At 37.1% G+C, this 27,164-nt stretch overlaps 1 protein-coding gene and 1 long non-coding RNA gene across 3 annotated transcripts; one reads left to right on the top strand and one right to left on the bottom strand.

Annotated features, from left to right (window-relative positions):
- Window positions 1-565: 565 nt before the first annotated feature.
- Window positions 566-27,164, bottom strand: LOC141375215 (uncharacterized). Of its 2 annotated transcripts, XR_012382902.1 has the most exons (5): window positions 27,009-27,144; window positions 19,724-19,832; window positions 13,779-13,900; window positions 11,336-11,390; window positions 566-1,152 (listed from the first exon to the last, which is right to left on the bottom strand). It is a non-coding gene; the product is annotated as an uncharacterized lncRNA (long non-coding RNA). The 2 variants fall into 2 exon arrangements; XR_012382901.1 differs by lacking the exon at window positions 19,724-19,832 and having other exon boundaries at window positions 27,009-27,164.
- LOC141375214 (uncharacterized) lies at window positions 13,783-24,177 on the top strand. The gene is made up of 6 exons (XM_073907665.1): window positions 13,783-13,867; window positions 14,448-14,825; window positions 17,307-17,546; window positions 19,750-19,843; window positions 19,919-19,961; window positions 20,225-24,177. Exons 1-6 carry the CDS (start codon window positions 13,807-13,809, stop codon window positions 20,294-20,296), a joined length of 888 nt encoding a protein of 295 aa, XP_073763766.1. The 5' UTR covers window positions 13,783-13,806; the 3' UTR covers window positions 20,297-24,177.

Here is a 27,164-nt window from a genome sequence, read left to right as displayed (position 1 = left end):
GGTTTTAGGGGGGGGGGCGGTTAGCCATTTCAGCCAGGTCAGGCTGGAAAATGACCAGCTAAATCCAGCTTGACCAGCCTAGTTTAAGCTGTACATAGCTGGTTTTGGCTGGGCTCCCAGCCTGGCTAGGTTGGTCAAGCTGGTTTTAACTGGTCATCTTCCAGCCTGTCTAGCTAAGACCAGGCTGGGAATGGCTAGAAACCAGCCTGGAAATGGCCAAAACCCCTCTAAAACCAGCCTGGTCGACCAGCTAAAACCAGCACAACCAGCCTAGGCTGGTTTAAGCTGTTTTTTTCAGCAGGGAAACGTTAACAGATTGCTATGTTATGATGATATATGATGTAATATATTTGTTGTCTTGTTTTAATTTTTCTTTACTGCAAATTTTTAGGAAATATTTTTAGTACTTCAAAAATTGTGGTTATGATGACATCTGACTCGCCAATCCAGCAAAAACAGTACTGCTTAAGATGTCACTAAAATGCAGTGTTTAAATCTCATAGTTAAGCAGAAGCTGAGGCGTAAAACTGCAAAAAGGTCCGCTTTTGCAGAAAAAAAGAACCACCTCTTTCACCAGGCTGGCTACAGGCCTGGAGTGGATTTGATAATTTAACTTCAAAATGAAATAATGCTCTGTCAACCCTTAGTAACCGATTTGTGCACAAAGGGTTAAAGTCAAGTTAGCTATTAGTCCACTATAGTACTATTAACCAAGGCTGTGCAATTAATGGAAATTCAGTTTACGATTATGAAAAACAATAATCTGAAATAAACTGGTACATTGCGTCACACACCTCTCTAAACTTCTCTACATTCATACCTACTCAGAGCCAGATTGCAGTGAAATCATGTAAATTGACTGTTGTGGCGTAGAACACTCTTCATTAATTGTTATTTGTATTATTAAGTGTTTCTTTTACATTATTAAGTACTTTATACATGTAATCAATTTGCACTATGCATCTCTAGGCATGTATGTCCCCACCAATGTCAAGAGCAAATCTACGCCCTTGCACCAATAATAAACCTGTTGTGTCATTGTTGTAGGTGTTTCCATGGTGATGATGATGTCAGTCAGAATTGCTCTTCTTCCTCTGATCATCTTCCTCGTGATTCACAGTGAGTGTCTGTTGTGCTTTTATTAGTGTCTTTCTGCAACATAACAGTGTTGTTATTGTAAATTAAATCATATACATATTGTCACCATAGAATTATGAGGTTCTATCTGACATTTTTGTCAAAATTGAATTATTGACATAATCTTATTAAATGACAGCTCATTTACATTATGGGATGTGTTTTATAAGTTGTTTACATTTTAAGACTTTTTTATTTAACAAAACAAATGTTACACACATACTGTTTGCTATGGAATGCAGAAACTTTAAAGCTCAATATCTCAAAATCATTCAGAACGCAGACAGAACCTTATCTTTCTGAACAACAGACAATTAATCAGCATGCTGTGTTCTCAATTTGTGTCAATTGGGTTTTTATTAATAAAGTAAAAACATAATCTCAGCCGTTTTGTCTTTCTTCTTCATCCTACACTCACTTAAAGTTCCATCAGCAAACATCTTCAGTTTGTCAATTCTGCTCATTTGTGTATTGTTAATTTTGTTTTACAGAAGTTGTCTGTGATAATGATAAAAGCAGTGAAGAGAATAAAGATAAGGAAGATGATGATGATGATGGTGATTCTCTCATTATTTGAACAGCTTAAATCATTCAGAAATCACACTTACACTTCAGTTTAAATCACAATTCATGTTATTAAGTGCTGGCTTATCATCTGCCTAACACTGCAATATTTCTTTTTCAGTTTTAAAGTATGTTTTACGCTTCCCTAATCCTTCCCAAAAACACTTTCACACCTTACAAACTATCAATAAGCAGCTGATCAGTGAGCTACTGGTCTTAGTTAATGGTTTGTTAATAGCATGAATTGTGACTTAAATTAAAATGTCACTGAAATTACAGTGTAATATTTTAATACATTTAGTTAATGAACTGAAACTCAAGTAATACCACATTAATGACACGCTTAATTCAACTGCATAACACTGTGGCATCTTCATTCAGATTCTTTGTCATTTCTGGCAGAATAATACGCTGGTTTGCTCCATTTCTGTAACCAACGTGTCTGATTTCTGTCATTTCAGTACATCAGGATTCCTCCCTGTATACAGGGTTTGTGATCGCAGTCGCATGTGTAGTTTTACTTCTCATCTGCATCGTCTTGCTCTTAAGGTGAGTTGTTTGGTTTAAGTCAGTGTTTCTCAACCAGTTTCCTGGAGGAGCACCAGCACTGCACATTTTCATGTCTCAATCAAACACACCTGATTCAGATCATCAGCTCATCAGCAGAGACTGAAAGACCTGTAATGGATGTGATAGACAAAGGAGTCATCCAAAACATGCAGTGCTGGTGGTCCTCCAGGAACGTGGTTGAGAAACACTGGTGTAAATAACGTACATTAAATCATCATTGAATATCGATGTGTGTTTACATGTTCATCTCTGTGCTGCAGGCAGAGAAAAAAGGCTGGAGTGTCAAACGACAGAGAGATTCAGGTCAGAAGATTTAATTACAGCTTCATTATGTTGTTCTTTTATTGTTTTAGTATCTGATTTCTCATGTTGATCATGCTGGATTCATCATCAGAGTTTGGCTTAAGCAGGTGATTTAGTTTTCTGACTTTTCCAGGTTCAAGATCCAAGCAGACACGTCTATGAAAATGATTCATTTGTGAACGTTTCACTCAAGAAAACAGATGAAGGACAAACTCCTCAACCCACAGATCCTGAGACAGTCGAGTACGCAACTATACTGGAAAACCAGCAACTCCAGCCTGATTCTGCTCTCAGGTGAGAAACTAAACGACCTAAAACACATTCGCTTACATCAGAGTTTCTTAACTGTTTTCACTCTGGCGCCCACCTTTTGAAAGCCCACCTGTCTGACATTTCCTCCAAAATGTTTGTCTGCACAAAAATGTGATGGCATCTGGGATTGCAGCTGGATGTTATTGGGAGATCGCTGACAGGAACAGTGCACAGCTCCACCAGAGCGCATCTGAAGCTCATATGCAAATTAATTTTACCATCTATAAACACCACTGAGCCTCGCTAGATCCTCCTGTATGGGCGTGCATTTATTATAAAACACTTGCAGGACTTTAATTTGCACAAATATGCGCATATATTAAAGTGTTCACAAAAATACACAGAGACACTTTTACTTCACACATAGTGTGTGACTGAACAGACGCAAGTGTACGGGTCGCAGATGCAATCATGAGGCTGTTTTTGCACCAAATTTGAAGTAATCACAGAACACAAAGTGCATTGCTTTGATTATTTTAATATCACATACTGATACTGAAATCAAAATATTATAATACAATATTGTGATTTTAATCTCGCGGCCCACCTGCAGGATTGCTGAGGTCCACCAGTTGACAATCTCTGGCTTACATGATATAAAACATTTACACTAAGTATTTCATTTAGAGTTCGGCTGATAAATCCTTTTTCTGATTTCATGGGCCAACATAATGCTGCTGATCTGACATTTTCTTTACAGAACTAATAACACAAACCAACTGCTTGAAATACACTAATAAATTGCACATGAATATGACTATAGTTCAGTCATTCACAGTTATTCAGACGCTGCATGAAGCAAAACGTGATTTTATCAGACGAAACAATCATAATTTAAGAAGTGCGATGATTCCTGGTTAACCTAGTTTTATTGGTTTGTGTTCAGTCACTGTTTGATTAATTTACTTACCATTCTGATTACTAATGTAATCCCATTAATATGCCTGTTAAATAAAAGCCCATTAATTTACTAATATATGTAATATATATATATATATATATATATATATATATATATATATATATATATATATATGAGCAATATCACACGAGTAGCAGTGCGATATGGCTGTATATCGGCACTGGTGGGAGGCGTGCGATGGCATTATATTATATATTTTATATATTGCGTTTATACAACAGTTTGACGGCATAATTGTGTATATAAAAGCAAAATCAAACATGGAGAGTCTCAAAAACACTTTTGTATGAGGAACTACTTTCTTCCGCGTTGGATTCAAATCATAAGCTGACAGTTAAACAGCTAAGCAAGCATCTTTTAAACTCTAGATCTGTAGTGTCTGCTTTTTGCTGGCTGTATGTGGGCGGAGTAATACAAAAAGGGTAAAGAGGCTGCAGGAGTTCTGATATTGCAGAATATCGCACGGCTTTCAGCCAATCAGATTTGAGAACCAGACAGAACTGTTGTATATATATATATATATATATATATATTAAGTCTGAATTATTAGCCCCCCTGTTTATTTTTTCCTCAGTTTTTTGTTTAACGGAGAGATTTCTTCAACACATTTCTAAAAATAATAGTTTCAATAACTCATCTCTAATAACTGATTTATTATATCTTTGCCATGATGACAGTAAATAATATTTTACAAGATATTCTTCAAGACATTTAAAGGCTTAACTAGGGTATTTAGGGTAACTAGGCAGGTTAGTGTAATTAGGCAAGTTATTGTATAACGATTGTTTGTTCTGTAGACTATCAAAAAATGTATAGCTTAAAGGGGCTAATAATATTGACCTTAAAATGGTGTTTAAAAAATTTAAAACTGCTTTTATTCTAGTCGAAATAAAACAAATAAGACTTTTTCCAGAAGAAAAAATATTATCATACATACTGTTAAAATTTCCTTGCTCTGTTAAACATTATTTGGAAAAAATTTTAAAAAGAAAAAAAATATTTAAAGTGGGGCTAATAATTCTGACTTCAACTGCATAAGAGAAAACATACTGATCGGGTTCTAGTTTCTGTAAATAGTCATTAATATTTGATCTTTGCTCCACAGATCTGGTGCTGTGGTGAATAATGCACCGCTTTACAGCTTGATCAAAGCTCCGGGATCATAAACTGGATTGAAAGTGAAGCTTGATTACATTTACTGCAGAGGATTATAATGAATTAACCACGTCAAGTCACATCAGGAACAGTCCACTCAGCTTTATCAACTTCTCCTGGCTGTTGACTGTCTTTAGCAAGTCATGGTCAGATTTAGCAACACTGCAGACTAGAAGCATTTCTTTGTGGTTATTTACATCAGTGTGTCTTCATAGACTGTGGTTCAGTGTGTCAGAGAAGGAAATTACAGCATCTACTTTTTTACTTGCTTTGCTGATTTCTGTTAATAGCTTGCTTTGTAATGTTTTCCAAGATGTGGGAAATTTTCATGAATTGCTGCATTAATAGTGTTATTTTGCCATCATGTGACTTAGTTTCTCTCTCTCTCTCTCTCTGTCAAAATATGGAGAAAACCTGCTGCAGCATTTACAGAGTAAAGGTTGTTGCTAGAAGGGATACAGCTGAAGCCGGAGGTTTAAGAGAATTATTTATATTATTTATTAAATTATATTAATTATATATATTAAACCCAACCATCACAGTAATGTAAAAACAGCAATTAAACCAAGCATTGTTGATATTATTATGTATTACCTATTATATTATAATTTATTAATACCTGCCCCCATGACAACCCTAAACATAACTCTCACTGTAATGTAAAAATATGATTTATTATTGTACAGTGTCACAAAATGTATGCTATAGTGATGTATCCGCAGCTGTATCCCTTTTAGACTTTACCAATAAAGTTACAACAGTATATTTATTTTTGGAAAAAACAATTATTATACTTGTCCATATTTCACCCAAAATTGGGTGTAAATAACCCAGCATTTCTAAAGTATATAACTACAGTGTACGCATGTCTCATATGTTGATGTTTTTTAATATTGTGTATTAAAATGTTTCTTGTCGAAAGTTATTTGTTTGTGACATTATTTCTGACATTGTATAGAACCATGAAGAATGAAATTTCTGATTTATATAAGGCTAAACGCTGAGGATTTATTTTTAAAATCGGCCAAGCAGAAACAAACTTACTTAAAAACTAACTTTAGTGAGTTATTTCATAACATATTTTAATTAATGTGTCAAAACACATTACATACATTTTTTAATAACTTAAAAACTAAATGGGCGCCCAACAGACTAAAAATATTAGTTATGAATATAGTTTTCATTGTATAAGTTTATTGGTGATTGGATGTGTGTTGGATCCAGGGGCGCCCCCAAGGGGTCCACGGCCACCCCTGTGTAAACTTTCCACCCGAATATGATTTTTTTGTTGATATTATTAATTTAAATGTACTTAAGTAAATTCACAATAATTAAATAAATAAATAAACAGCAGCCTCTAAATTATTGTGGATTGATTGGAGCCACTAACATATCTGATTCACTCTTCTGGCCACCCCTAAGAAAATATTCGATTGGATAGCTTTACATAAACAAATTTAAGACACATTTAAAACGATTGAAGACCTACAAGACAATATTTTATTGAATTTAAGACCTTGTCAGGCCTAAAATGTTGTTTTTTTTTAAATGTAAGAGCCCGTCAATACCCTGTGGGTCATCACATCAGAATCACAGTGACAGTGAATTCTTTAAATGATTTGTGTCCTATAAATACCTTGATAATCTTGGCAGTAACCTACAGTTTACCTCATCAACGTCGATGACGCCGTGTTGAGACGCTCCTTGTGTTTCTGTACATGTAGTAAACCTGTAAAACACTGGAGATCATTTGTTTACAGAACTGAGGCCCCGTTTACACTAATGCGTTTTAGTTTGAAAACGCATAAGTTTTGCTACGGTTACGCCATCCGTCCACACTACGCCGGAGTTCTCGAGCGCCGAAAACGGAGCGTTTCGAAAACGCTGGAGAGGCCGTTTTCATTCTGAAACGCTGCTGCTCCGTCTCAGTGTGGATGGGGAAAGACGGAGACATTTGTATGCATTTGGCTGCATACATTCGCCTCTCTGATTGGGGCTTTTCCTCAATATTAAGTAGCCTAACACACAGTTCAGTCCTGAATCTTCTCCGTGTAAGTTCAGACTTCGCAAGTTTGATCAAGGCTGCATCTCTTCTTCTCAGTTTGATATGGAAAACATACCGAGGACACGCGTCAATCTTCACAGGGAACAGTGTACTTTATAACTTCATTCACATCACGTTGGCTACGTTGTTTCACTTTCTCAACAATAAAATGTAAACTTGATATAAGGAACTGCCTATCTTCATTTTAATATTAATAACTTAACAGACAGCAGAAATGTTGAGGCGTTGTGCTGCATATATGAGCGTCATCTTCACTGTGTGGATATTTATAACAAAACGGAGCCTATAACAACTGCCTCCTTTCAATTTCAGTGAAAATACGAAACGCACCCTCTCTTTTGCTGAATATCAGTTTTAATAATCGATAATGGCCATTATAAAAGTATAACATACAATAAGTTTATACATTATAGGAAATAAAGGCAAGCGATCAGTCAATATACAGAATGTACGTGCTTACATTAATCATTAACTTATCTTTGCGCTCAGCCAAAACACGTTACCTGAGAACAAGTAATTCCAATGACCAAAGTCAGGGAATATGTCGTTAGATAAAGACAACAAGATGAATGAAATATCACGTTTAATAAATATAGTGAGATTAGATCCAGCGGGAGATGCTTGATGAGAAGTCCGACTAGCAGAGCTCTCATCTGGGTAGAAATGCTGGAGCGCTTGCCAAAGTGTGTGTGTGTGGTCACGTGATGTGCGTTTACAGCGTTTTGGTGTGGACGGAGAGCAGTTCAGAAACGCTGGGTAAAACGCGAGTGTGGACGCGGATCGTTTTCATTCTAAGACGCCGTTTTAAAACTAAAACGCACTAGTGTAAACGGGGCCTGAGGCTGAGAAATTCAAATGCGCATGTGCAGTAACGGACCAATCGCGCGCTTTAGAGAGATAGTTTACCCAATGAGAAACATTATGAACATTAGTTTACTCGCGCTGAACTTGTTTCAGATGTAGTCAAGATTTAGTTTTTTAAAAACTGACCGCAAAATAAAATATTTTGGGAAAAAAACGCTAAGCGTTCATTTTTATATATCTCTGATGATAAGTTGGAGGAAATATTTGAAATACATATTTTGTTTTAAGTTATCGCTAATAAACAACTTTACAAATATGCAGTATTAACGAGCCAATAAACAAGATGTTCCCAGGTTGTCCACTAGGGCGCGCTGTTAGCCTGTTCTCTCAGCTTTTCTCCAGTTTATGTCATGTAGTGATGTTTCCACTATATATTCTCTCTCTCTCTTCCTCTAAACCCAACACCCACAAAAAAAAAAAAAAAACATTTTGCATTTGTACATTTTCAAAATACTGTGTGATTTATGAGCTAAAGAAATCTCCTCAAGATCAAACATGACTGGTGTATGTATATACCTAATGTGGACATTTGATCAGTACAATGTAAATAATACATTACTCCCCTGTTGAATAAAACAAACACATAAGCAATATGATATAAACTACCACAGAAGACTTCTTTGACAATATTGAGTACTATGTAGAGTAGTAGCCTACAGTATTTTGTTGTTCTAAACATATAGACACAGTTTCACAGATTACTTTAAGTCAGGGTTTATAGTTAAATTAAGGGCATTTAAGCAGCTTTTATTACTAGTGTACATCTTAAGACAAAACAATAAGACAACAAGTATTTATTTAAAGACAATCATTTAATCTTCTTCAGCTTAGTTTCCTTAATTCATCAGGGGCTGCCACAGCGGAATGAACCACCAACTTATCCAGCATATGTTTTACACAGCGGAAGCCCTTCCAGCCGCAACCCAGTACTAGGAAACACCCATACACACTAATTCACACACATACACTACGGCCAATTTAGTTAACCAATAGCGTATGTGTTTGGACTGTGGGGGAAACCGGAGCCACTGTTAGTCTATGCTGACATCATCTACAGCAGCTCAAACACTCTAATGGTGAGGTGGATTTTATACTCTTTAAAGTGTGAAGTTAATATATATATATTCAAATTGTATGTATATAATCTGCTTGTAGACTTGCATACCATTAGAAGAATTACCATATCACAAGAACTGGATAAGTTATATAGTTACCAGGTTTGGGTCAGGGGTTAACCTAGGTGGAAATTGAGGTCAGGGGTTAACCTAGGTGGAATTTGTGTGACATATGTAGAAATAAGGGAAAAACAGATGACAGAGGTGGAATTTGGAGTCAAGGGTTAAACTAGGAGGGATCTTGTGTAATATATGGAGAACAAAGGAAAACAACGGATGTAAAAGGGTATTTAAGTAAGGCCAGAACAGGAGTGAGTCAGAATTTTTCAGACAGAGATGCTACTGGGGGTCTCCTGAAAGTTCTCCTTTGTTGTCGACAATAAAGTATATTCTTCTGATATTCATAACCTCCAGACTGAGTTTGATTTAGTAAGAGAAAAACCAAGAAAACCACTACAATGGCTAATGGACAGACGGCTGCTTCTCACTCAGGGCTGCTGTTTATGCTAATGAGGGAGAGATGGGCACTAGTGGGCGGGGCTTTCCCCCTCTGATGACAAGTAGAAAGGGAGAATGTCAATCAAAGTGTTTCTGCAGACTGATTCTATCAAGTCTGATTATATAAAATAGAAATAATTCACTTTTACTATTAGAGGCTGGAGATATTCACACACTGCTGACACACAACTGTGTTTAAACCCCTTATAAAATTGATTTGTTTTTCTACAATAGGTCCCCATTAAAACACTATGAATGAGTGAAAACTCTGACTCTGATTGGCTGTTGTCATTTTCCTCTCTCGTCTGGACTGCCACCCTTAGTATTTATTTTCAGCTCTGGGTTCAGAGTGTATATTAATATGAGATATTTGCATTAAACTATGCTTTTTTTCGTCAGAATCATTCACAGATAATTTTTAGACTAAACATCCAAACCTATTTTAGATTATGGGGAAAGGTTTACCTGAGAACACTTGTAGTCTGATGTTTTTCATTGATTATGGTAGATGTGATGTCATTTTAGGCTCATTTAAATATTAGTAATAGCCGTGTGGGCTGGGGGTTTGTGCCAGCCAGACTGAAATCCCACAAAGCCTCTGTTGGTTTTGAGAGAGATCGAAACCACAGCCATCTTCCTGTTTCTGGACACGCACATGCACTGAAAATGATGTGCTCATATTTAATAATAGATTTTAGTACAATTCATTCTATTATACCTGCACAAAGTATTGATTTTAGTTTGTCACTACTGAAATGGAGCTTAATTAATTAAAACAAATCAAACTCAATCATGCAGAATCAGAAGATCATGCATAAAAGCTTGTAGTGATGCAACTTTAAACACTGGAGATAATGCAAACACTTAGTATATGATTCATGTGTGAAACAGGAAGCGCAGAGTCGTCATCATCATATTAGGGACTTCACAGTGTCTGTTAATAATCCCATTCGACCATGTATATTTACATGTTTGTATTCCCAATGGTTGAAACAATAATAATGTTGCCTTTTTTGGAATATCTTGAAATGTATGTTGCATATATTACATAAATATTATGTATGTGCAATCCGAACATGAACTTCACTCAAAAATATTGATTTTTATAACATGTTCACTTAATTAAAATGAGCTCAAACACAATTCTTGAGATTTCATTGGGACAACTTAATTTTTTTGTAATGTTCAATCCACATAAATTTGTTAAAAGTGTTAGGTTAACTTTATTTGTGTTGGGACAACATGAATGAATTGTGTGGAACCCTGCATTTTTCACAGTGTTGCATGTCATATATGTAATTGCATGTATTGGCATATATCAGGCGGCGCAGTGCCAGTAGGTAGTGCTGTCGCCTCACTGCAAGAAGGTCGCAGGTTTGAGCCTCGGCTCAGTTGGCGTTTCTGTGTGGAGTTTGCATGTTCTCCCTGCATTCGCATGGGTTTCCTCCGGGTGCTCCAGTTTCCCCCACAGTCCAAACACATGCGCTATAGGGGGATTAGGTAGGCTAAATTGTCCATAGTGTGTGTGTGTGTGTGTGTGGGGGTTTCCCAGAGATGGGTTGCAGCGGGAAGGCCATCCGCTGCGTAAAACATGTGCTGGATAAGTTGTCAGTTCATTCCAATGTGGCGACCCTGTATTAATAAAGAAACTAAGCTGAAAAGAAAATGAATGAATGGCATATATCAGATTTATACATTGGATAGATCAACATTCCACGCAGTCCCTCCCTCGCATATATGAGGATATTTATATAACTTTTAAGGGACTTTTTACAGTATGCATCATCAAAGCCCAGCTTTACATGCAATAGTCTTATATTTTAGGCTTACGTATACTGGAAAGTGGAAACTATACGTGTAATCTCATCTGGAATGGAAATTAAAACTGGAAAAATAAACATTTTATGAGATTTTGAAAAAATCTGAAAGAAACAAACATTCTTATGTCCTATATCATATAGAGTTGAAACCAGAAGTGTACGTACACTATATAAAAATTATTATATTATATTAAAAAAATTGTTTAATAAAGTTTTAATAAAGGCTTTAACTCTCAAGTAATCATTTATGGAAAATACCTGATATACAGTTGAAACCAGAAGTTTATACACTGTATAAAAAGGCACATAACCATTTAAAAAAATCAGATGTTAATGTGACTAAACGTTTTCTCTTTTAGGTAAGTCAGGATGATCACATGTGTTTCTGTTCTGCTTAATAGCAGAATAATGAGAGAGATATTGTTTGAGAAATTGTTATGTCTTTTCTTGAAAGTCAAGTTTACACACAATAAGATTATTCCGCCTCTGGAAAAGCTCAGATGATGGTGTTGAGGTTTTGGAAGTTTCTGATTGGCTAATTGACAACATTTGAGTTAATGTGAGGCACAACTGTAGAATAGTATTGAAGGAAAAGCTCAAACACACTGCTTCCTTGTGTGACAACATGGGAAAATCAACAAGGCAGAATCAACAACAAAGCCAGATTACAATTAGCTAAATTACTTTGGGGAAAAGACTAATGTTTGGAGACATGTCCTGTGCTCTGATGGAGCTAAGATTGAACTGTTTGGCCATAATGACCAGTGTTGCATTTGGAGGACAAAGGGGAAAGCGCACAAGCCTAGAAACACCATCCCAACTGTGAAGTATGGGGGCGGCAGCATCATGTTGTGGGGCTGTTTTGCTGCAGGAGGGACTGGTCCACTTCACAGCATAGACGGCATCATGAAGAAAGAACATGATGGAGAAATACTGAAGCAACATCTCAAGACATCAGCCAGGAAATTACAACTTGGCCACAAATGGGTCTTCCAAACAGACCATGAGCCTAAGCATACTGCCAAATTAGTTCAAATGTGCGTGAAGGACAGCAGAGTGAATGCATTGGAGTGGCCATCACAAAACCCTGATCTCAATCCTATAGAAAATTTTTGAGTTGAAAAAGCTTGTGCGAGCTAAAAATCTGACTCAGTTACACCAATTCTGTCAGGAGGAACGGGCCAAAATTCCTTCAAGCTATTGTGAGAAGCTTGTGGAAGGAGACCCAAAACATTTGACCAAAATTATACAGTTTAAAAGCAAAGCTAAGAAAAATACCAAGAAAATGTGTGTAAACTTTTGACTGTCCAGAAATTAATAAAATAATTCTCTCATTATTCTGGCATTTAGCACATGTAAATCATTTAGGTAATCCTAACGAACCTAAAATTGTAAGCGTTTAGTATGATTTACCATCAGACATTTTTTTAAAATGGTTATGTTCCTTTTTTAGAGTGTATGTAAACTTCTGGTTTCTAATGTATAGTCTACAATCAAATGTATATAGAAAAACAGGAAATGACGCTGTGTTGGTTATAAGAGGCTGGCAGACTCTTCCTCATAAGTCTTCTGGTTCAGTTGATGAGCTGTCCTGCAGTACGGTAGGTAATGACCAGATTAATCATATATTTATTTATGAAGAAGTGTACACTGTTAGTTGGTTGAGACCAATACGATTTGTCTGTTCTTCTTCAAAATAACTTTATTTAAAGGTTTAAATATTTTTTTAAAATTACTACACTCAATATATATATATATATATATATATATATATATATATATATATATATATATATATATATATATATATATATATATATATATACATACAGTAGAAGTCAGAATTATTAGTCCCCCTTTGATTTTTTTCCTTTTAAAAAATATTTTCCAAATGATGTTTAACAGAGCAAGGAAATTTTCACAGTATGTGTGATAATATTTTTTCTTCTGGAGAAACTTTTATTTGTTTTATTTCGCTAAAATAAAAGCAGTTTTTAATTTTTTAAACACCATTTTATGGTCAATATTATTAGCCCCTTTAAGCTATATTTTTATCGATAGTCTACAGAACAAACCATCGTTATACAATAACTTGCTTTATTACCCTAACCTGCCTAGTTAACCTAATTAGCCTAGTTAAGCCTTTAAATGTCACTTTAAGCTGTTTATTAGTGCTTATTAGAGATGATTTATTAAAACTATTATGTTTAGAAATGTGTTAAATGTGTTAATGTGTTAAAAAAAATCTCCGTTAAACAGAAATTGGGGCAAAAAAATAAACAGGGGGGCTAATAATTCTGACTTCAACTGTGTATGTGTGTGCATATATATATATATATCTTAGAAATCAAAATTGTATTTATGTATTTATGATCCAATAAATGCAGGCTTTTGTGATCCTTCATAAGTATTATTCATAAGTATTTTTCATTAATATTAATATTATTTTTCACCTGTTGTATTATTATTGTAGTTGTTGCCATGGTGATGATGATGTCATTCAGAATGGCTCTTCCTCTGATCTTCCTTCTTATGATTCACAGTGAGTGTCTGTTGTGCTTTCATTGGTGTCTTTCTGCAATATAACAGTGCTGTTTGTATGTTAGTTTTTTTTAATTTAAACAATATGCATATATAAACAACTGATAATTAATCAGCATGTTATGTTATCAGTAGGCCCACACGGAATCTGCACACGCAGAATTTCGCAGATTTTCCGCAGAATTCTGCAGATTTTTAGCCCATCAATAATTCTGTTTATTTACTTGAGTAAATGTGTAAATCTGAATTTATTCCGTTTTTATTCAGTAATTTATTACTTTTTATTTCATATATTAAGGCCTTAGTTATGATACTCTGCTGGATACTCCCAAAATAATTCCACAGAAATCCGCAGATTTTTATCAAAATTCTCCGCAGAAATAGCAAAAAACGTCTGCAGATTCCGTCTGGCCCTGCTAATCAGTTAAATGTACAAGTCTTCTATTAAAAGATTGTACTATTTACTTGCTGGATTCTGCTTTTTTTCATTCTCTACTCAACAACCATAGGAAATTTAAATACTAAACATGATCAGTTTGTGAATTCTGCATGATTTGTTTATTGTAAATTTTGTATTACAGAAGTTGTTTGTGATGATGATGATGATGATGATGATGTTGTTGATAATGATTGGGGTGTGACGTACACTCCTCTACACATCTGTGCACTAAAATCCTCAACCGTGATAATGAGCTGCACTTATACATACCCTAAAAGCCATAAGGTCAGGACAGCATTCTGGACCAACAACCCTCCAAAACAGGGTCAGAAGTATTCAGATCTGTCTGTGGACCCTGAATACAAGCAGAGGCTTCAGTATCTGGGAGATAAACAGCAGAACTGCCACCTCAGACTGAGTGGCGTGACAGAGAAAGATGAACACGACTATTACTTCAAATTCACTACTAATCAAAACGGGAAATACGTTGGCACTCCAGGAGTGAGTCTCTTTGTCACAGGTGACTATGAGGTTTCTCTCTTCTTGTGGTCATTATGTAGAACAGTGGTTCTCAAACTGTGGTACGCGTACCACTAGTGGTACGCGGGCTTCCTCCTAGTGGTACGCGGAGGAATCGCTGAATAATGAAAGAATTAACACTTTTAATCCTCAAATGTGTAATATAACATCGATGTGATCAGCATTGGCTGTTTTGTGAAGTGTACGATCACAGCGCTGTGCTTAGAATGTTTATTTTAGAGCATTGTGTCATAAGCTGCTGAAAATCAGTTTCCGAAGTTTAAGAATTGATTCTGAAGCGTGATTTGACTGACATGAAAAGTAAAAGTCGACCTTGTCTAGTTGCGTGAAACGTAAGGGCGGGACAAATGCTTTCTGTGTTGCAGAGACAGAAAAAACTACTTAAAAACAAATGTTTTGTTGGATTAATGCTTCTCGGATGTTTTCACTATAGAGATGTCTAGCAGAGTAATTAAACCGCGGACATATTTCCTGCGTTTTTGATGATCTTTATACACGTTTCGCTCTCCGACAGCCAGTCGACTCGCCTCTGACCTGTCACTCCTCTAAATTCATTCTGAATGGCGGCGCGGGAATGGAGGTATTGCGCAATTACTCATTTCTGCAAATGCGGCGAGTGCTTTATTTTAACACGAGAGCGCATTCATGTACACAAATCACTAAAACAGATATGCGAGCTCTTAAATATGCTTTTTTCAAATGAACTGCAAGTCCTCTCATGATCGCGTGTGTGCTCAGATAGAATACAATCGCGATCTTTCCACTATTAAAGTAGACATTATTTATCTTTATTCCTTGACTAAATTTAGTCAAAAGTATTCAAAGTTATGAAGTATTTAGAAATAGATTGATGCATGATCGATAACAATGCTAATGGTCTTCTTATTTGGCTGTGTTGTCAAGTGAAACTTTAGCAAAGGTGGAGCTTTTTTGTTTCTTTACGACAAAAGAATTATGCTGGAAATGTTTCTGGATGAGGTATATGTGTGATTTATACATTTAGCTGTATTCTGATCTGTCTTAAAGCATTACAGATCAAAGCAATCCATTGTTACTTATTGTTTATTTATCAAAATTTACAATAAGGCTCTTAAAGCACTGCTTTGATAAATGTAGTGTCGTCATATTTCAAATACCTCAAGTAGAATGAAGTCATTTGTTTTATTAATTTTTTTTACTGACAGTGTACTTGTATTTTTTTTAAGTTTCTATTTTAGATTAAGATCAAGTGTAAAATAAAATCTACATGTGATGTACAGCTATTGAAGAAACAAATTTGCCATATTGTAAAGAAAAAAAGTGTAAAATATGTAAATAAAAGGCTAAATAAAAATCTTTTTACCATATACTTTAACCTTTCAAAGCTTAAAAATATCTTTTTTTAAAAATGGGCAAAAAGTGTCTCTATGGCCTTAAAGATTATTTGGTAGTTTTACCAGTGCTATTGAAAAAGATTAATTGTCATGAAAGGAAAAATCGAGCATTTTTCCTTTGTTAGTGCATATTCCTATACAAGTAGCTTTGGGATTTAAGCAATCAAACCATTAAATCAGGTTTACACTTAAAAAAAGTGATTTCATAATGAAAATCAGATTTTTTTATTCAAAAGTAACCAACTAGTACTTTTTAAAAGAGTACTTTGTACTTTTACCAAATATTAGCATTATTTACTAAAAATGTTGTTATTTTAGCAGTGTAATAGTATTTTTACTTGAGTACAAAAAAAATTTCACAAGCATTTAGTGCAGGTTTATTATATTATTAATATATGATTAATAAATATTATTTTTAATGGTTTTATTTGTATCTATTCCTATGCAATGTTTTATGGGTTGCTGAGAATACATTTCAGGTCTTCAATACATAGCATGTCAGTCTTGAAAAAAAAATAGGTGCTGGAATTGATTTTCATTAGGCTGTGCCTGTATGAACCCTGTCATATGTACATTTAACATATATTTCAAGATTTGTCTGAAAGTGTAGGAATATGACATATAGCCTATATTTATAAGGTCCAAGCAGCATTTCCAGCTTTTGATGAATAGGCTACAATGAATACTTTAGATTTAAGTACAGCAGTTTTCTTTTTACTTTTTAAGAACAGCGCCATTTTTTAATGAATTTTTAAAAGCACATTTTAACTAAAACTTTTTTTTTTATCTGCAAGCACAGTTAATGTTCAGACTATTTAAAATGTTTAAAGTGACTGACAATAACACATATTCTTAACAATAGGAAGTAATCTGCATCGTTTTTAAACTGTGCACACCTGTAGCTGCTTAATTAGGCCTACGACGCTATTTTTTAATACTGGTTAAAAAAATAGCGTCGTAAGGTGGTACTTGGAGAGACGATTTTTTTCTAAGGTGGTACTTGGTGAAAAAAGTTTGAGAACCACTGATGTAGAATAATAATCAGTGTATGAGAGCAGCACTAGATATAATGTGTGTGTTGTGTTCAGATCTTCAGCTGGAGTCTCCTGAGAGAGTGACAGAGGGAGATTCAGTCCGTCTGACATGTAGAAGCAGCTGTAAACTGACTGACACACCAACATTCATCTGGTACAGAAACTCAGAGAGAATGATTGAGAGAAGCAGTGAACTCCTGCTGCCGTCAGTCAGAAGAGAAGATGCAGGCAGATATAGATGTGCTGTACATGGACACACACTCACATCACCTGAGGTCTATCTCAATGTCACCTGTGAGTACAGATTCTCTCATTATATGAACAGCTCAAAGTCATAGCTAGAGTGTGTAGTTGCTGTTATGTTACTTTATAACTAGCACACATATATATATATATACAGTCTCTTTACTCTTCGTGTATTACTCCACCCACATACAACCAGCAGAAAGCAGACACTACAGATCTAAAGTTTAAAAGATGCTTGCTCAGCTGTTTAACTGTCAGCTTATGGTTTGAATCCAACGCGGAAGAAAGTAGTTCCTCATACAAAAGGGTTTTTGAGACTCTCCATGTTTGATTTTGTTTTTATATACACAATTATGCCGTCAAACTTTTGTATAAACGCAATCTCATACTCGTAGCAGTGCGATATTGCTGCATATCGGCACTGGGGGGGTGGCACTAAGGCACTCAGCCGCAACGCACGCCTCCCACCAGTGCCGATATACAGCCATATCCTAGTTACCCTAATTAACCTAGTTAAGCTTTTAAATGTCACTTTAAGCTGTATAGAAGTGTCTTGAAGAATATCTAGTCTAATATTATTTACTGTCATCATGACAAAGATAAAATAAATCAGTTATAAGAGATGAGTTATTAAACTATTATGATTAGAAATGTGTTGAAAAAATCTGCTCTCTGTCAAACAGAAATTGTGGGGGAAAAAAATAAACGGGGCGAATAATTCTGACTTTAACTGTATACTTAATATAATGCTCTTTCCTAAATATTTCCCTTTACTATAAATTACTATACAAGTGTGTAGAGCCAGAAATGAACATGGAAATACTCTGATCCTGACTTTAGGTGTCCAGAGTGAGTTAAAAGCCCCTTTCACACATACAGAGTTTTCCGGCAATTTTCCGGAAAGGTTCCCTGCTGAAAAATCCAGCTTAAACCTGCCTAGGCTGGTTGGCTGGTTTTAGCTGGTTGACCAGGCTGGTTTTAGAGGGGTTTTGGCCATTTCCAGGCTGGTTTCCAGCTATTTCCAGCCTGGTCTTAGCTGGTCAGGCTGGAAAATGACCAGCCAAATCCAGCTAAAACCAGCTTGAGCAGCATGGTTTAAGCTGGATATAGCTGGTTTTGGCTGGACTCCCAGCTTGGATAGGCTGTTCAAGCTGGTTTTAGCTGGTCATCTCTCAGCCTGACCAGCTAAGACCAGGTTGGAAATGGCTGGAAACCAGCCTGGAAATGGCCAAAACCCTTCTAAAACCAGGCTGGTTGACCAGCTAAAACCAGCCAACCAGCCTAGGCTGGTTTAGGCTGGATTTTTCAGCAGGGTTGTATGTGTGAACAGGTCCTTTTTGAAAATACCGGTAAGTTCGTTCTGGCTATTTTCCGGAAAGAGAAGTTGTAACATTACCGGTAATTTGCCGGAATGATGCGCTGTGTGAACGCAAAAGGAAGATTGCCGGAAAGAGCGCGTGCACGTCTAGAACGTGCTGACATGAGACGTCTGCTTTAGCCAATCAGAACAGTCAGACGCATTCACGTCCGCGCGGTTTATGAGAATAAAAGCCTTAGAATATTTTTCCAGACACATTTATAAATTAGTCAGATCACGTTTATATGTTCATCTTAATGCCAACCGTGTAATTAATTATCGATAAGATGCTTATGATAAGCCGTTGTTTGTTTACCTTCAGGCTTTGCGTGTGCCTATGAAACAGCCCATGGGCACACACACATATCATGTACATCTCGACATGCGAAAGTGTTTCTCTATATGTTTTCATCGAAGTTGTTCACAATACTGATCCATCCACAGAGTTTGTGGTGTAATCAAATATTTACAAAAACAAGCGCAGGCGTTTAGAGCTCATTTCTGGTTAATGATGTCAGAATTTATCGGTATTTTGGAATGGATGTGTGAATGCTCTTTTCCAGAAATTTTCAGGATATTTACCGGTATCACTGTGTGAAAGGGGCTTATGAGAGTTCAGTAACACCAGTGATTCTCTGAGTGAACATGTATTTTGATAATAGCCCAGATTTTCGATGAAAGATGAAAGTTTAGAAATGATAGTGTAAGCCTAATGATTTTAGTTGGACAGAAATTCAAGTAATACCACATTAATGGACTATTTCTTCTTTCGCTTCATTCGAGTGCATTAAACTGCGGCTTTTCCTTCAGTTTTTGTGTAATTTCTGACAGAATATTGCACTGGCTTGTGACATTTTTGTGACCTTACCACCAACATGTGTGTGATTTCTGCAGTTGCAAAACATCTGGATTCCTCAGTGTATGCAGCAATACAGATCGGGGTCACATGTGCAGTTTTACTTCTCGTCTGCATTCTCCTGTTCATAAGGTGAGACGTTTGGTGTAAATAACTTACAGGAAATCATCATTTGATATTAATGTGTGTTTTATCTCTGTGCTGCAGTACAAGAAAAAAGGCTGGAGTGTCCAACAACAGACAGAATCAGGTCAGAAGACTATAACTCCACCAGCATGGGCCGCGCCACACTTTGAGCAAGACTTTATTGTAAGGATGTAGAACGGTGCTAGAGGACTGGTCTGCCTTAAATAAGTTTTAGGGAGTAGGTGATTGGTTAAGAAGACAAAGTGAGGCGTGGTCCCACTGCTGAACCAAGTTAACTCCATTCTTCATGTTGTTCTTTGATTTCGTGTCTGATTTCTCATTGCTTTTGGCTCAAGTAGGTTTAGTTTTTCTGACCTGTTTTTCCAGGTTCAAGTTCCTCCATGCTCTGGTAGAGAACTTTACGAAAATGATTCGTTTGGGAGTGTTTCAACGATATAACATCAGAAAACCATAGAGATGGGCTGAGAACAGTGCAGAAGACCACCAGAATGCAGTCAATAGCCAAAAACAACTCAAGAACTCCTTCTTAATGCCCACACCAAACAAGGAGTTAATATGGCAGTAAAAGACAAGCTTCAAATAAACAGCTAAACAGACAAAATTAAAAGTAAAAACCAGACAAAATAATCGACCCAAAAATGACAAAAATTGGATTGACCAAGAATGTCAATTAATTAGGAAACTCCTCAGAAACCTGTCAAATCAGAAACACAGAGACCCAAATAATGCAGAGACTATCTTTACTGTGAAACACCAAAACAATACAAACAAACACAATATACCCAAAACAACTGGAAAACCTTGATCAAAAATGATCATGAAGAACAACCGATCCAAAATCCAGTAATATGGGAAAACCATTTCCAAACACTATTCAATAAAGTAGAAACAGACAGAAACTGTAGACAAAGTCAAATAACAAAAAAAAAAGCTGGCAACTCTAGAATTGACTATCAAAGATAATCACAACCCATTAGACTTCCTCTTCACTATCATCGAACTTCAAGACAAAATTCAGGCCCCGTTTACACTAGTGCGTTTTAGTTTTAAAACGATCCGCGTCCACACTAGCTTTTCACCTAGCGTTTCTGAACATGTCTCCGTCCACACTACGCCACCAAAAACGTATATCACGTGACCATTCACGCACTCTGGGCATGCGCGTTTGCGTATAAACAGGAAACATGTGTCACGCTCGGCATTTGGTTATTGTTAGTCAACAAACGCCAGTTGAGCAATGAACGCGATGGCAAAGAAAGCAAGAGAGGTATTTTTGTGGACGGACGACGAGGTCGAGATGTTACTAAATGTAACAAATGAATAACTGCACAATGGCGCCTAAAACAGACAATAGTGCAAACAGCGCTCCCATTTCTGTGTCTATGTTGTTGTTTACAGTGAAGGATGGTCTGCTGTCTTCCGCTAGCGTTAAAGCCATGTGTTATAGTCATGTGATAGAGGCTTGACGAATAAGGGAAGGATACGCAATGACACAAAAGCCCCAATCAGGTAGTGAATCTCAGCAGCCCCGCCTCCGTTTTCAGATGTCTCCGTTTTCCCTCATCCACACTGAGACGGAGCAGCAGCGTTTCAGAATGAAAACAGCCTCTCCAATGTTTCCAAAATGCTCCGCACTCTAAAAACTCTGGCGTAGTGTGGATGGATGGCGTAAACGTAGCAAGACTTATGCATTTTCAAACTAAAACGCATTAGTGTAAACGCATTAGTGTAAATCTGTTAAACCTAAAAAAGCATCTGGACCTGATGGAATATTAAACGAAATGATAAAACAAACCAGCCCTAAATTTTCAATCAGCCATCCGAAAATTATTTAATCTAGTCCTGAGTGTTGGTCACCTCCCTGATATCTGGAATCAAGGATTGATATCACCCATCTTTAAAAATGGAGATAAATTTGACCCCAATAATTACAGAGGTATCTGTGTGAGCAGCAACCTGGGAAAGTTATTCAGTATATTAATAATTGCCTGACTACTGGACTTCATCACGACACATAATGTCTTAAGCAGAAGTCAAATTGGATTTCTAAAAAAATACCAACACAATCTCACGACAATTCGTAACTTTTTTATTTAGTGGCTAATTCGTATGAATTTTTACGATCTAATTTGTACAATTTAGTATGATTTGCTCATTCCCCAATGACGGTTGGGTTTAGGGGTGGGGTTAGGTGCCACACCTCCTTTTTAAAATCATACAATTTCGTACGACTGAACTCGTACGAATTCATACGAGTTAGCCAATGAACTGTCAAAATGTAAAATACTTACGTTTTCTAGTGAGATCTGGCTGAAATTACCACATCCAACCACATTTATACACTGCATTCACTAATTTAAGAACACACTGTCCAAGGGTTACTTTATAAGCTGATTGAAAGTGGTATAGGAGGAAAAACCTATGACCTTATTAAATCTATGCACACCGAAAGCAAATGTGGCATCAAAATTAGCACAAGAACAAAATATCTCTCCCAGGAGCGTGGAGTGAGACAAGGCTGCTGCCTGAGCCCAACATTATTCAACATCTATATAAACGAGCTGGCGCTCAGTCTGGAGCTCAGTCGATTCTCAGATCAAATGCCTGCTGTAGGCAGATGACCTGCTGCTGCTCTCACCAACCAAACAGGGCCTTCAGTAGAAACTGCAGCCACTGGACCAGTTCTGCCAGACCTGGGCCCTGACCGTCAACCTAAAAAAAACTAAATCATGACCTTCCAAAAAAAGAGCCAGAACCCAAGGAACACAACACACTTTCACACTAGGCAACAAGCCGATAACACACACATCACAGCATAATAATTTAGGCGTTAACATCACCTCCACTGGAAACTTTAATCCTGCAGTGAATGTGCTGAGAGATAAAGCCCGCAGAGCCGTCTACGCCATAAAACGCCAATGCCCTAGGGCTGGGCGGTAAATCGACTTCTGGAGATATATCGATATAATTCCCCAAGGTGATGCAGGATTATCCAATATTGCTCATATCGATATGGTTTGAGGCCACACGTGCGCAATCTGCACAAAACAGACTACTTCAAGGTAGCACGCGAGCTCCACTTGCACAAATGTGCGCATGTGCAAATCAACTATTCACTCCCTGAGTTAGAGCTGCACAATTAATCGTAAAACGATCGCGATCTCGATTCGACCCCCTAGACGATCTTAATCCAGCATTTTTACGATCCTGTCAATCATATTTTCACGTTCAGGACAGAAGCAATGGTGGCAACACAAGTCTTCACGTTGTTTTACATGCGTTGTTCAGCAACGTGGACACCTCCAAATGGTGTTGAAAGAGTCACATGCTGTATTTATAAGATATGATTCACCTCAAAAATGTAATTTCTGTCTTCATGTATTTGCGACCGCAAAAATCACACGTAACGTGACGTGAGCTGACCGTCAGCTGTTCCCACAGAGAGGGCGGGCCCGCGCGCCACTGAATGAAGTCTACTTTAGTGAACAAAACCTGCACAGGATGTGAATAACAGGTAATAATGCTGTACATAACATTCAGTTTGTGGCACAGAGTGACCGTTTTGGAGGCCGCGTGGGAAGTGAACCGCTCTTAGCAGTGGAAATGAAATCAAATACCCGCACAGTGTTGCTAGATGTAGCTGACTGATTCCAGCCCAAAAAGTTGCAAAAAGTTGAAATGCAAAAATACCCACGCAGTCTTCTGTACTCACGAAAATCACGACAGCGCTGATTTAAAGCAGAAAATGACAGATTGTAATGCAAATGTAAAGCAAATGTCTCAAACCCAATAATTCAACATCAGAATTATCATCAGCATTAATGACCAGGACAAATCTAAAGTCTGTTCAAGTCCACCATTCCAAGTCTACACAAAATTGATCATTTTAACCAACAGTAGAGCTACACAGAGCCTATTGCTGTTTTACCACATGTTAGAGAATAACAATAATAATAGCCCACTCATATTAACCTTTATTTTAAATCTACAGAATCGTGAGAAAATTGTGATCTTTATTTTGGGCAAAAAAAATCGAGATTGTCATTTTACCCAGAATCGTGCAGCTCTACCCTGAGTCATACAAAAGATTTGTTCAAAATGAACGAATCCTTCAAAAACAACCCATCACTGACCATGTAGGAACCAACCCGGGCTCATTGTGGAAACGTAGCCCCGCGGACGTTTCTGCGGACCGCGATTTACGTCCCGGGAGGTACGTATTCGAGCGTTTTTTTGTTTTCGCGGATCTGCGAGAGGCCGCTGTGCGCGCTTTTTCACGTCTCGCGTTCGCGCCCGAGCCGAAAAGCCGCCGGATCGTGGAAAAAAAAAAAAAAGCAAAAGCCCTCGTCTTCGATTTTGACCGCGTTTTCGGATCCCGTCGCGTTCTCGCCCTCATTTTTCGGATTCCGTTTTTCGTCTCACCTGATTTCCGGAACCTGCTGTTCCCCGGACTCGATCCCGGTCGACCTCCGCGGACGCAACGCTGTGAGCTAGGCGGACAAACTGATTGCGTCGGGAAAGCCCTCCACTCGGAGGCGAGCCGTCGGCCGGCGAGTGCGAAGAGGAGGGGCGGAGCGGAGCCACACCGCCCCGCGGCGTACGGTCGAAAAAAACCAAACGCGGCCTTTACATACCTCCGGCCACGTAAATCGCGGTCTCCAGAAACGTCCGCGGGGCTACGTTTCCAGAATGAGCTTGGGTTGGTAGGAACATGCAGTGCTGGTGTTATATCGAATTCTGACTCCCCAGACAAATCTGATTCCATGTCGTGTGCACGCACGTCACACGGCGCCTGCAGCTGTCACAGCGGTTAACCAGAAACCTTTTATCCATCATATCTTCCGCAATTGTCAGCAAGAACGAACGTAGAACCCTTGTCAAATTGACAAACAGCACCTGAATGTGTTTACAAGAAATAAAAGTTCCAAAATGGGACGAACTTATACCATATTTCCAAAGAGAAACCACCTCATATTCACTGATTATCAGTTCAGTATTTATTACACAAAGGTCTCGTCTTTACATTTCCGTTCTAGCACATATAGCTATAGTTATAATGACTGTTTACATGTATATGCTTAACCAGCATCATCACAGCACTCTGAAACTCTTTCGTTCTCATATCTATAGTCGTTTGCATCTCCTTATTTAATATTTAGTAAAACAAGTTTGGTCAAAAGAAAAAGTGTAGGGCTTTTACATGGAGTGAAAGACTTCTCTTTAGATGTCTTGGATATGTGCACTGTTAATTAATTGTGCACAATACATATGTGTAACTGTGTAACTACATAAACATATACAGCTGATTTAAGTGATGTTTATAGATCACAAAACTGTGCTATACAGGATTACTTACAACAACACTGTAATTGTATAACATACTGTGTTTCATATTTACATTCAATGTGGATCTTTTCTATCCTACAATACTTTTTGTTGTGTTATTATTATTTAAGTGTGTCCTTTTTTTGCTCTGTTTTCTATGGTTCTGTTAACTTTGTTATTTGCATAACAGCGCAGTAGTGCTGTATAGTGTTAACCAGGAGAAAACCCTGTTCTGTATTTTAATTATTAAAGATTTTGTGCAACTGTTATTTTTATGCATCTGTTTATTTGTAAACAGGGAGGGAAACCCCTGTGTTTGAATTGTATTTTGCTCAAAAAATGTTTAATGAAGTTTTAATAAAGGCTTTAACTCGCAAGTAATCATTTATGGAAAAATACCTGATATATAGTTGAAACCAGAGGTTTATACACTGTATAAAAAGGCACATAACCATTTAAAAAAGGTCAGATGTTAATGTGACTAAACGTTTTCTCTTTTAGGTAAATTAGGATGATCATATGTGTTTCTGTTCTGCTTAATAGCAGAATAATGAGAGAGATATTGTTTGAGAAATTGTTATAACTCTTCTTAAAAGTCAAGTTTACACACAATAAGATTATTCTGCCTCATAAAAAGCTCAGATGATGATGTCAAGGTTTTGGAAGTTTCTGATTGGCTAATTGACAAGATTTGACTTAATGTGAGGCACAACTGTAGAATAGTATTGAAGGAAAAGCTCAAACACACTGCTTCCTTGTGTGACAACATGGGCAAATCAACAAGCCAGAATCAACAACAAAACCAGATTACAATTAGCTAAATTACTCTTGGAAAAGACTAATGTTTGGAGACATGTCCTGTGCTCTGATGGAGCTAAGATTGAACTGTTTGGCAACAATGACCAGTGTTACATTTGGAGGACAAAGAGGAAAGCTTACAAGCCTAGGAACAACATCCCAACTGTGAAGTATTGGGGCGGCAGCATCATGTTGTGGGGCTGTTTTGCTGCGGGAGGGACTGGTCCACTTCACAGCATAGATGGCATCATGAAGACAGAACATTATGGAGAAATACTGAAGCAAAATCTCAAGACATCAGCCAGGACATTACAACTTGGCCACAAATGGGTCTCCAAACAGACCATGAGCCTAAGCACACTGCCAAATTAGTTAAGCTATGCTTTAAGGACAACAGAGTGAATGTTTTGGAGTGGCCATCACAAAGCCCTGATCTCAATCAATTCTAGAGAAAATTGTTGAGTTGAAAAAGCTTGTGGGAGCAAGACAGCCAACAAATCTGACTCAGTTACACCAATTATGTCAGGAGGAATGGGTGTAAATTTCTTCAAGCTATTGTGAGAAGCTTGTGGAAGGAGACCCAAAACATTTGACCAAAGTTATACAGATATTAAATAATATGCTGAAAAACACACAGACCCTAGTTCTGTACATACATTTTTTTAACAACTTTAAAACTAAATGTTCGCACATCAGACAATATTAGTCAATAGTCATTAATATAGTTTTGCTTATTGAAGTTTATAGAGATTGGATGCGTGTTGGATTGATTGGATAGCTTTCACATAAACAACTGAAAAATTAGGAAATGTTTAAAATGATTTAGGACCTACAAGACAATATTTCATTGAGTTTAAGACCTTTAAGGCCTAAAATGTTGTTTATGAAATATAAGAGCCCGTCAATACCCTGTAGAAGTGGATCATTACATCAGAATCACAGTGACAGTGAATTCTGTAAATGCTGGATTTAAAATCGTTTTGTCTTATTAATAACATGTTAAACTTGACAGTAACCTATAGTTTACCTTATCAACGTCCATGACGCTATGTTGAGACGCTCCTCGTGTTTCTGTACATGTAGTAAACCTGTAAAACACTGGAGATCATTTGTTCACAAAACATTCCAGCCTGTGTAATGTGGACGCGCGACCTGAGGCGGAGAAACTCGACTGCGCATGTGC

The sequence above is a fragment of the Danio rerio genome, chromosome 1 (assembly GCF_049306965.1).
Source record: "Danio rerio strain Tuebingen ecotype United States chromosome 1, GRCz12tu, whole genome shotgun sequence".
Classification (NCBI taxonomy): Eukaryota; Metazoa; Chordata; class Actinopteri; order Cypriniformes; family Danionidae; genus Danio; species Danio rerio.
The sequence above is the reverse complement of the archived record's forward strand: the minus strand, read 5'-3'. Positions and strand labels throughout refer to the sequence as shown.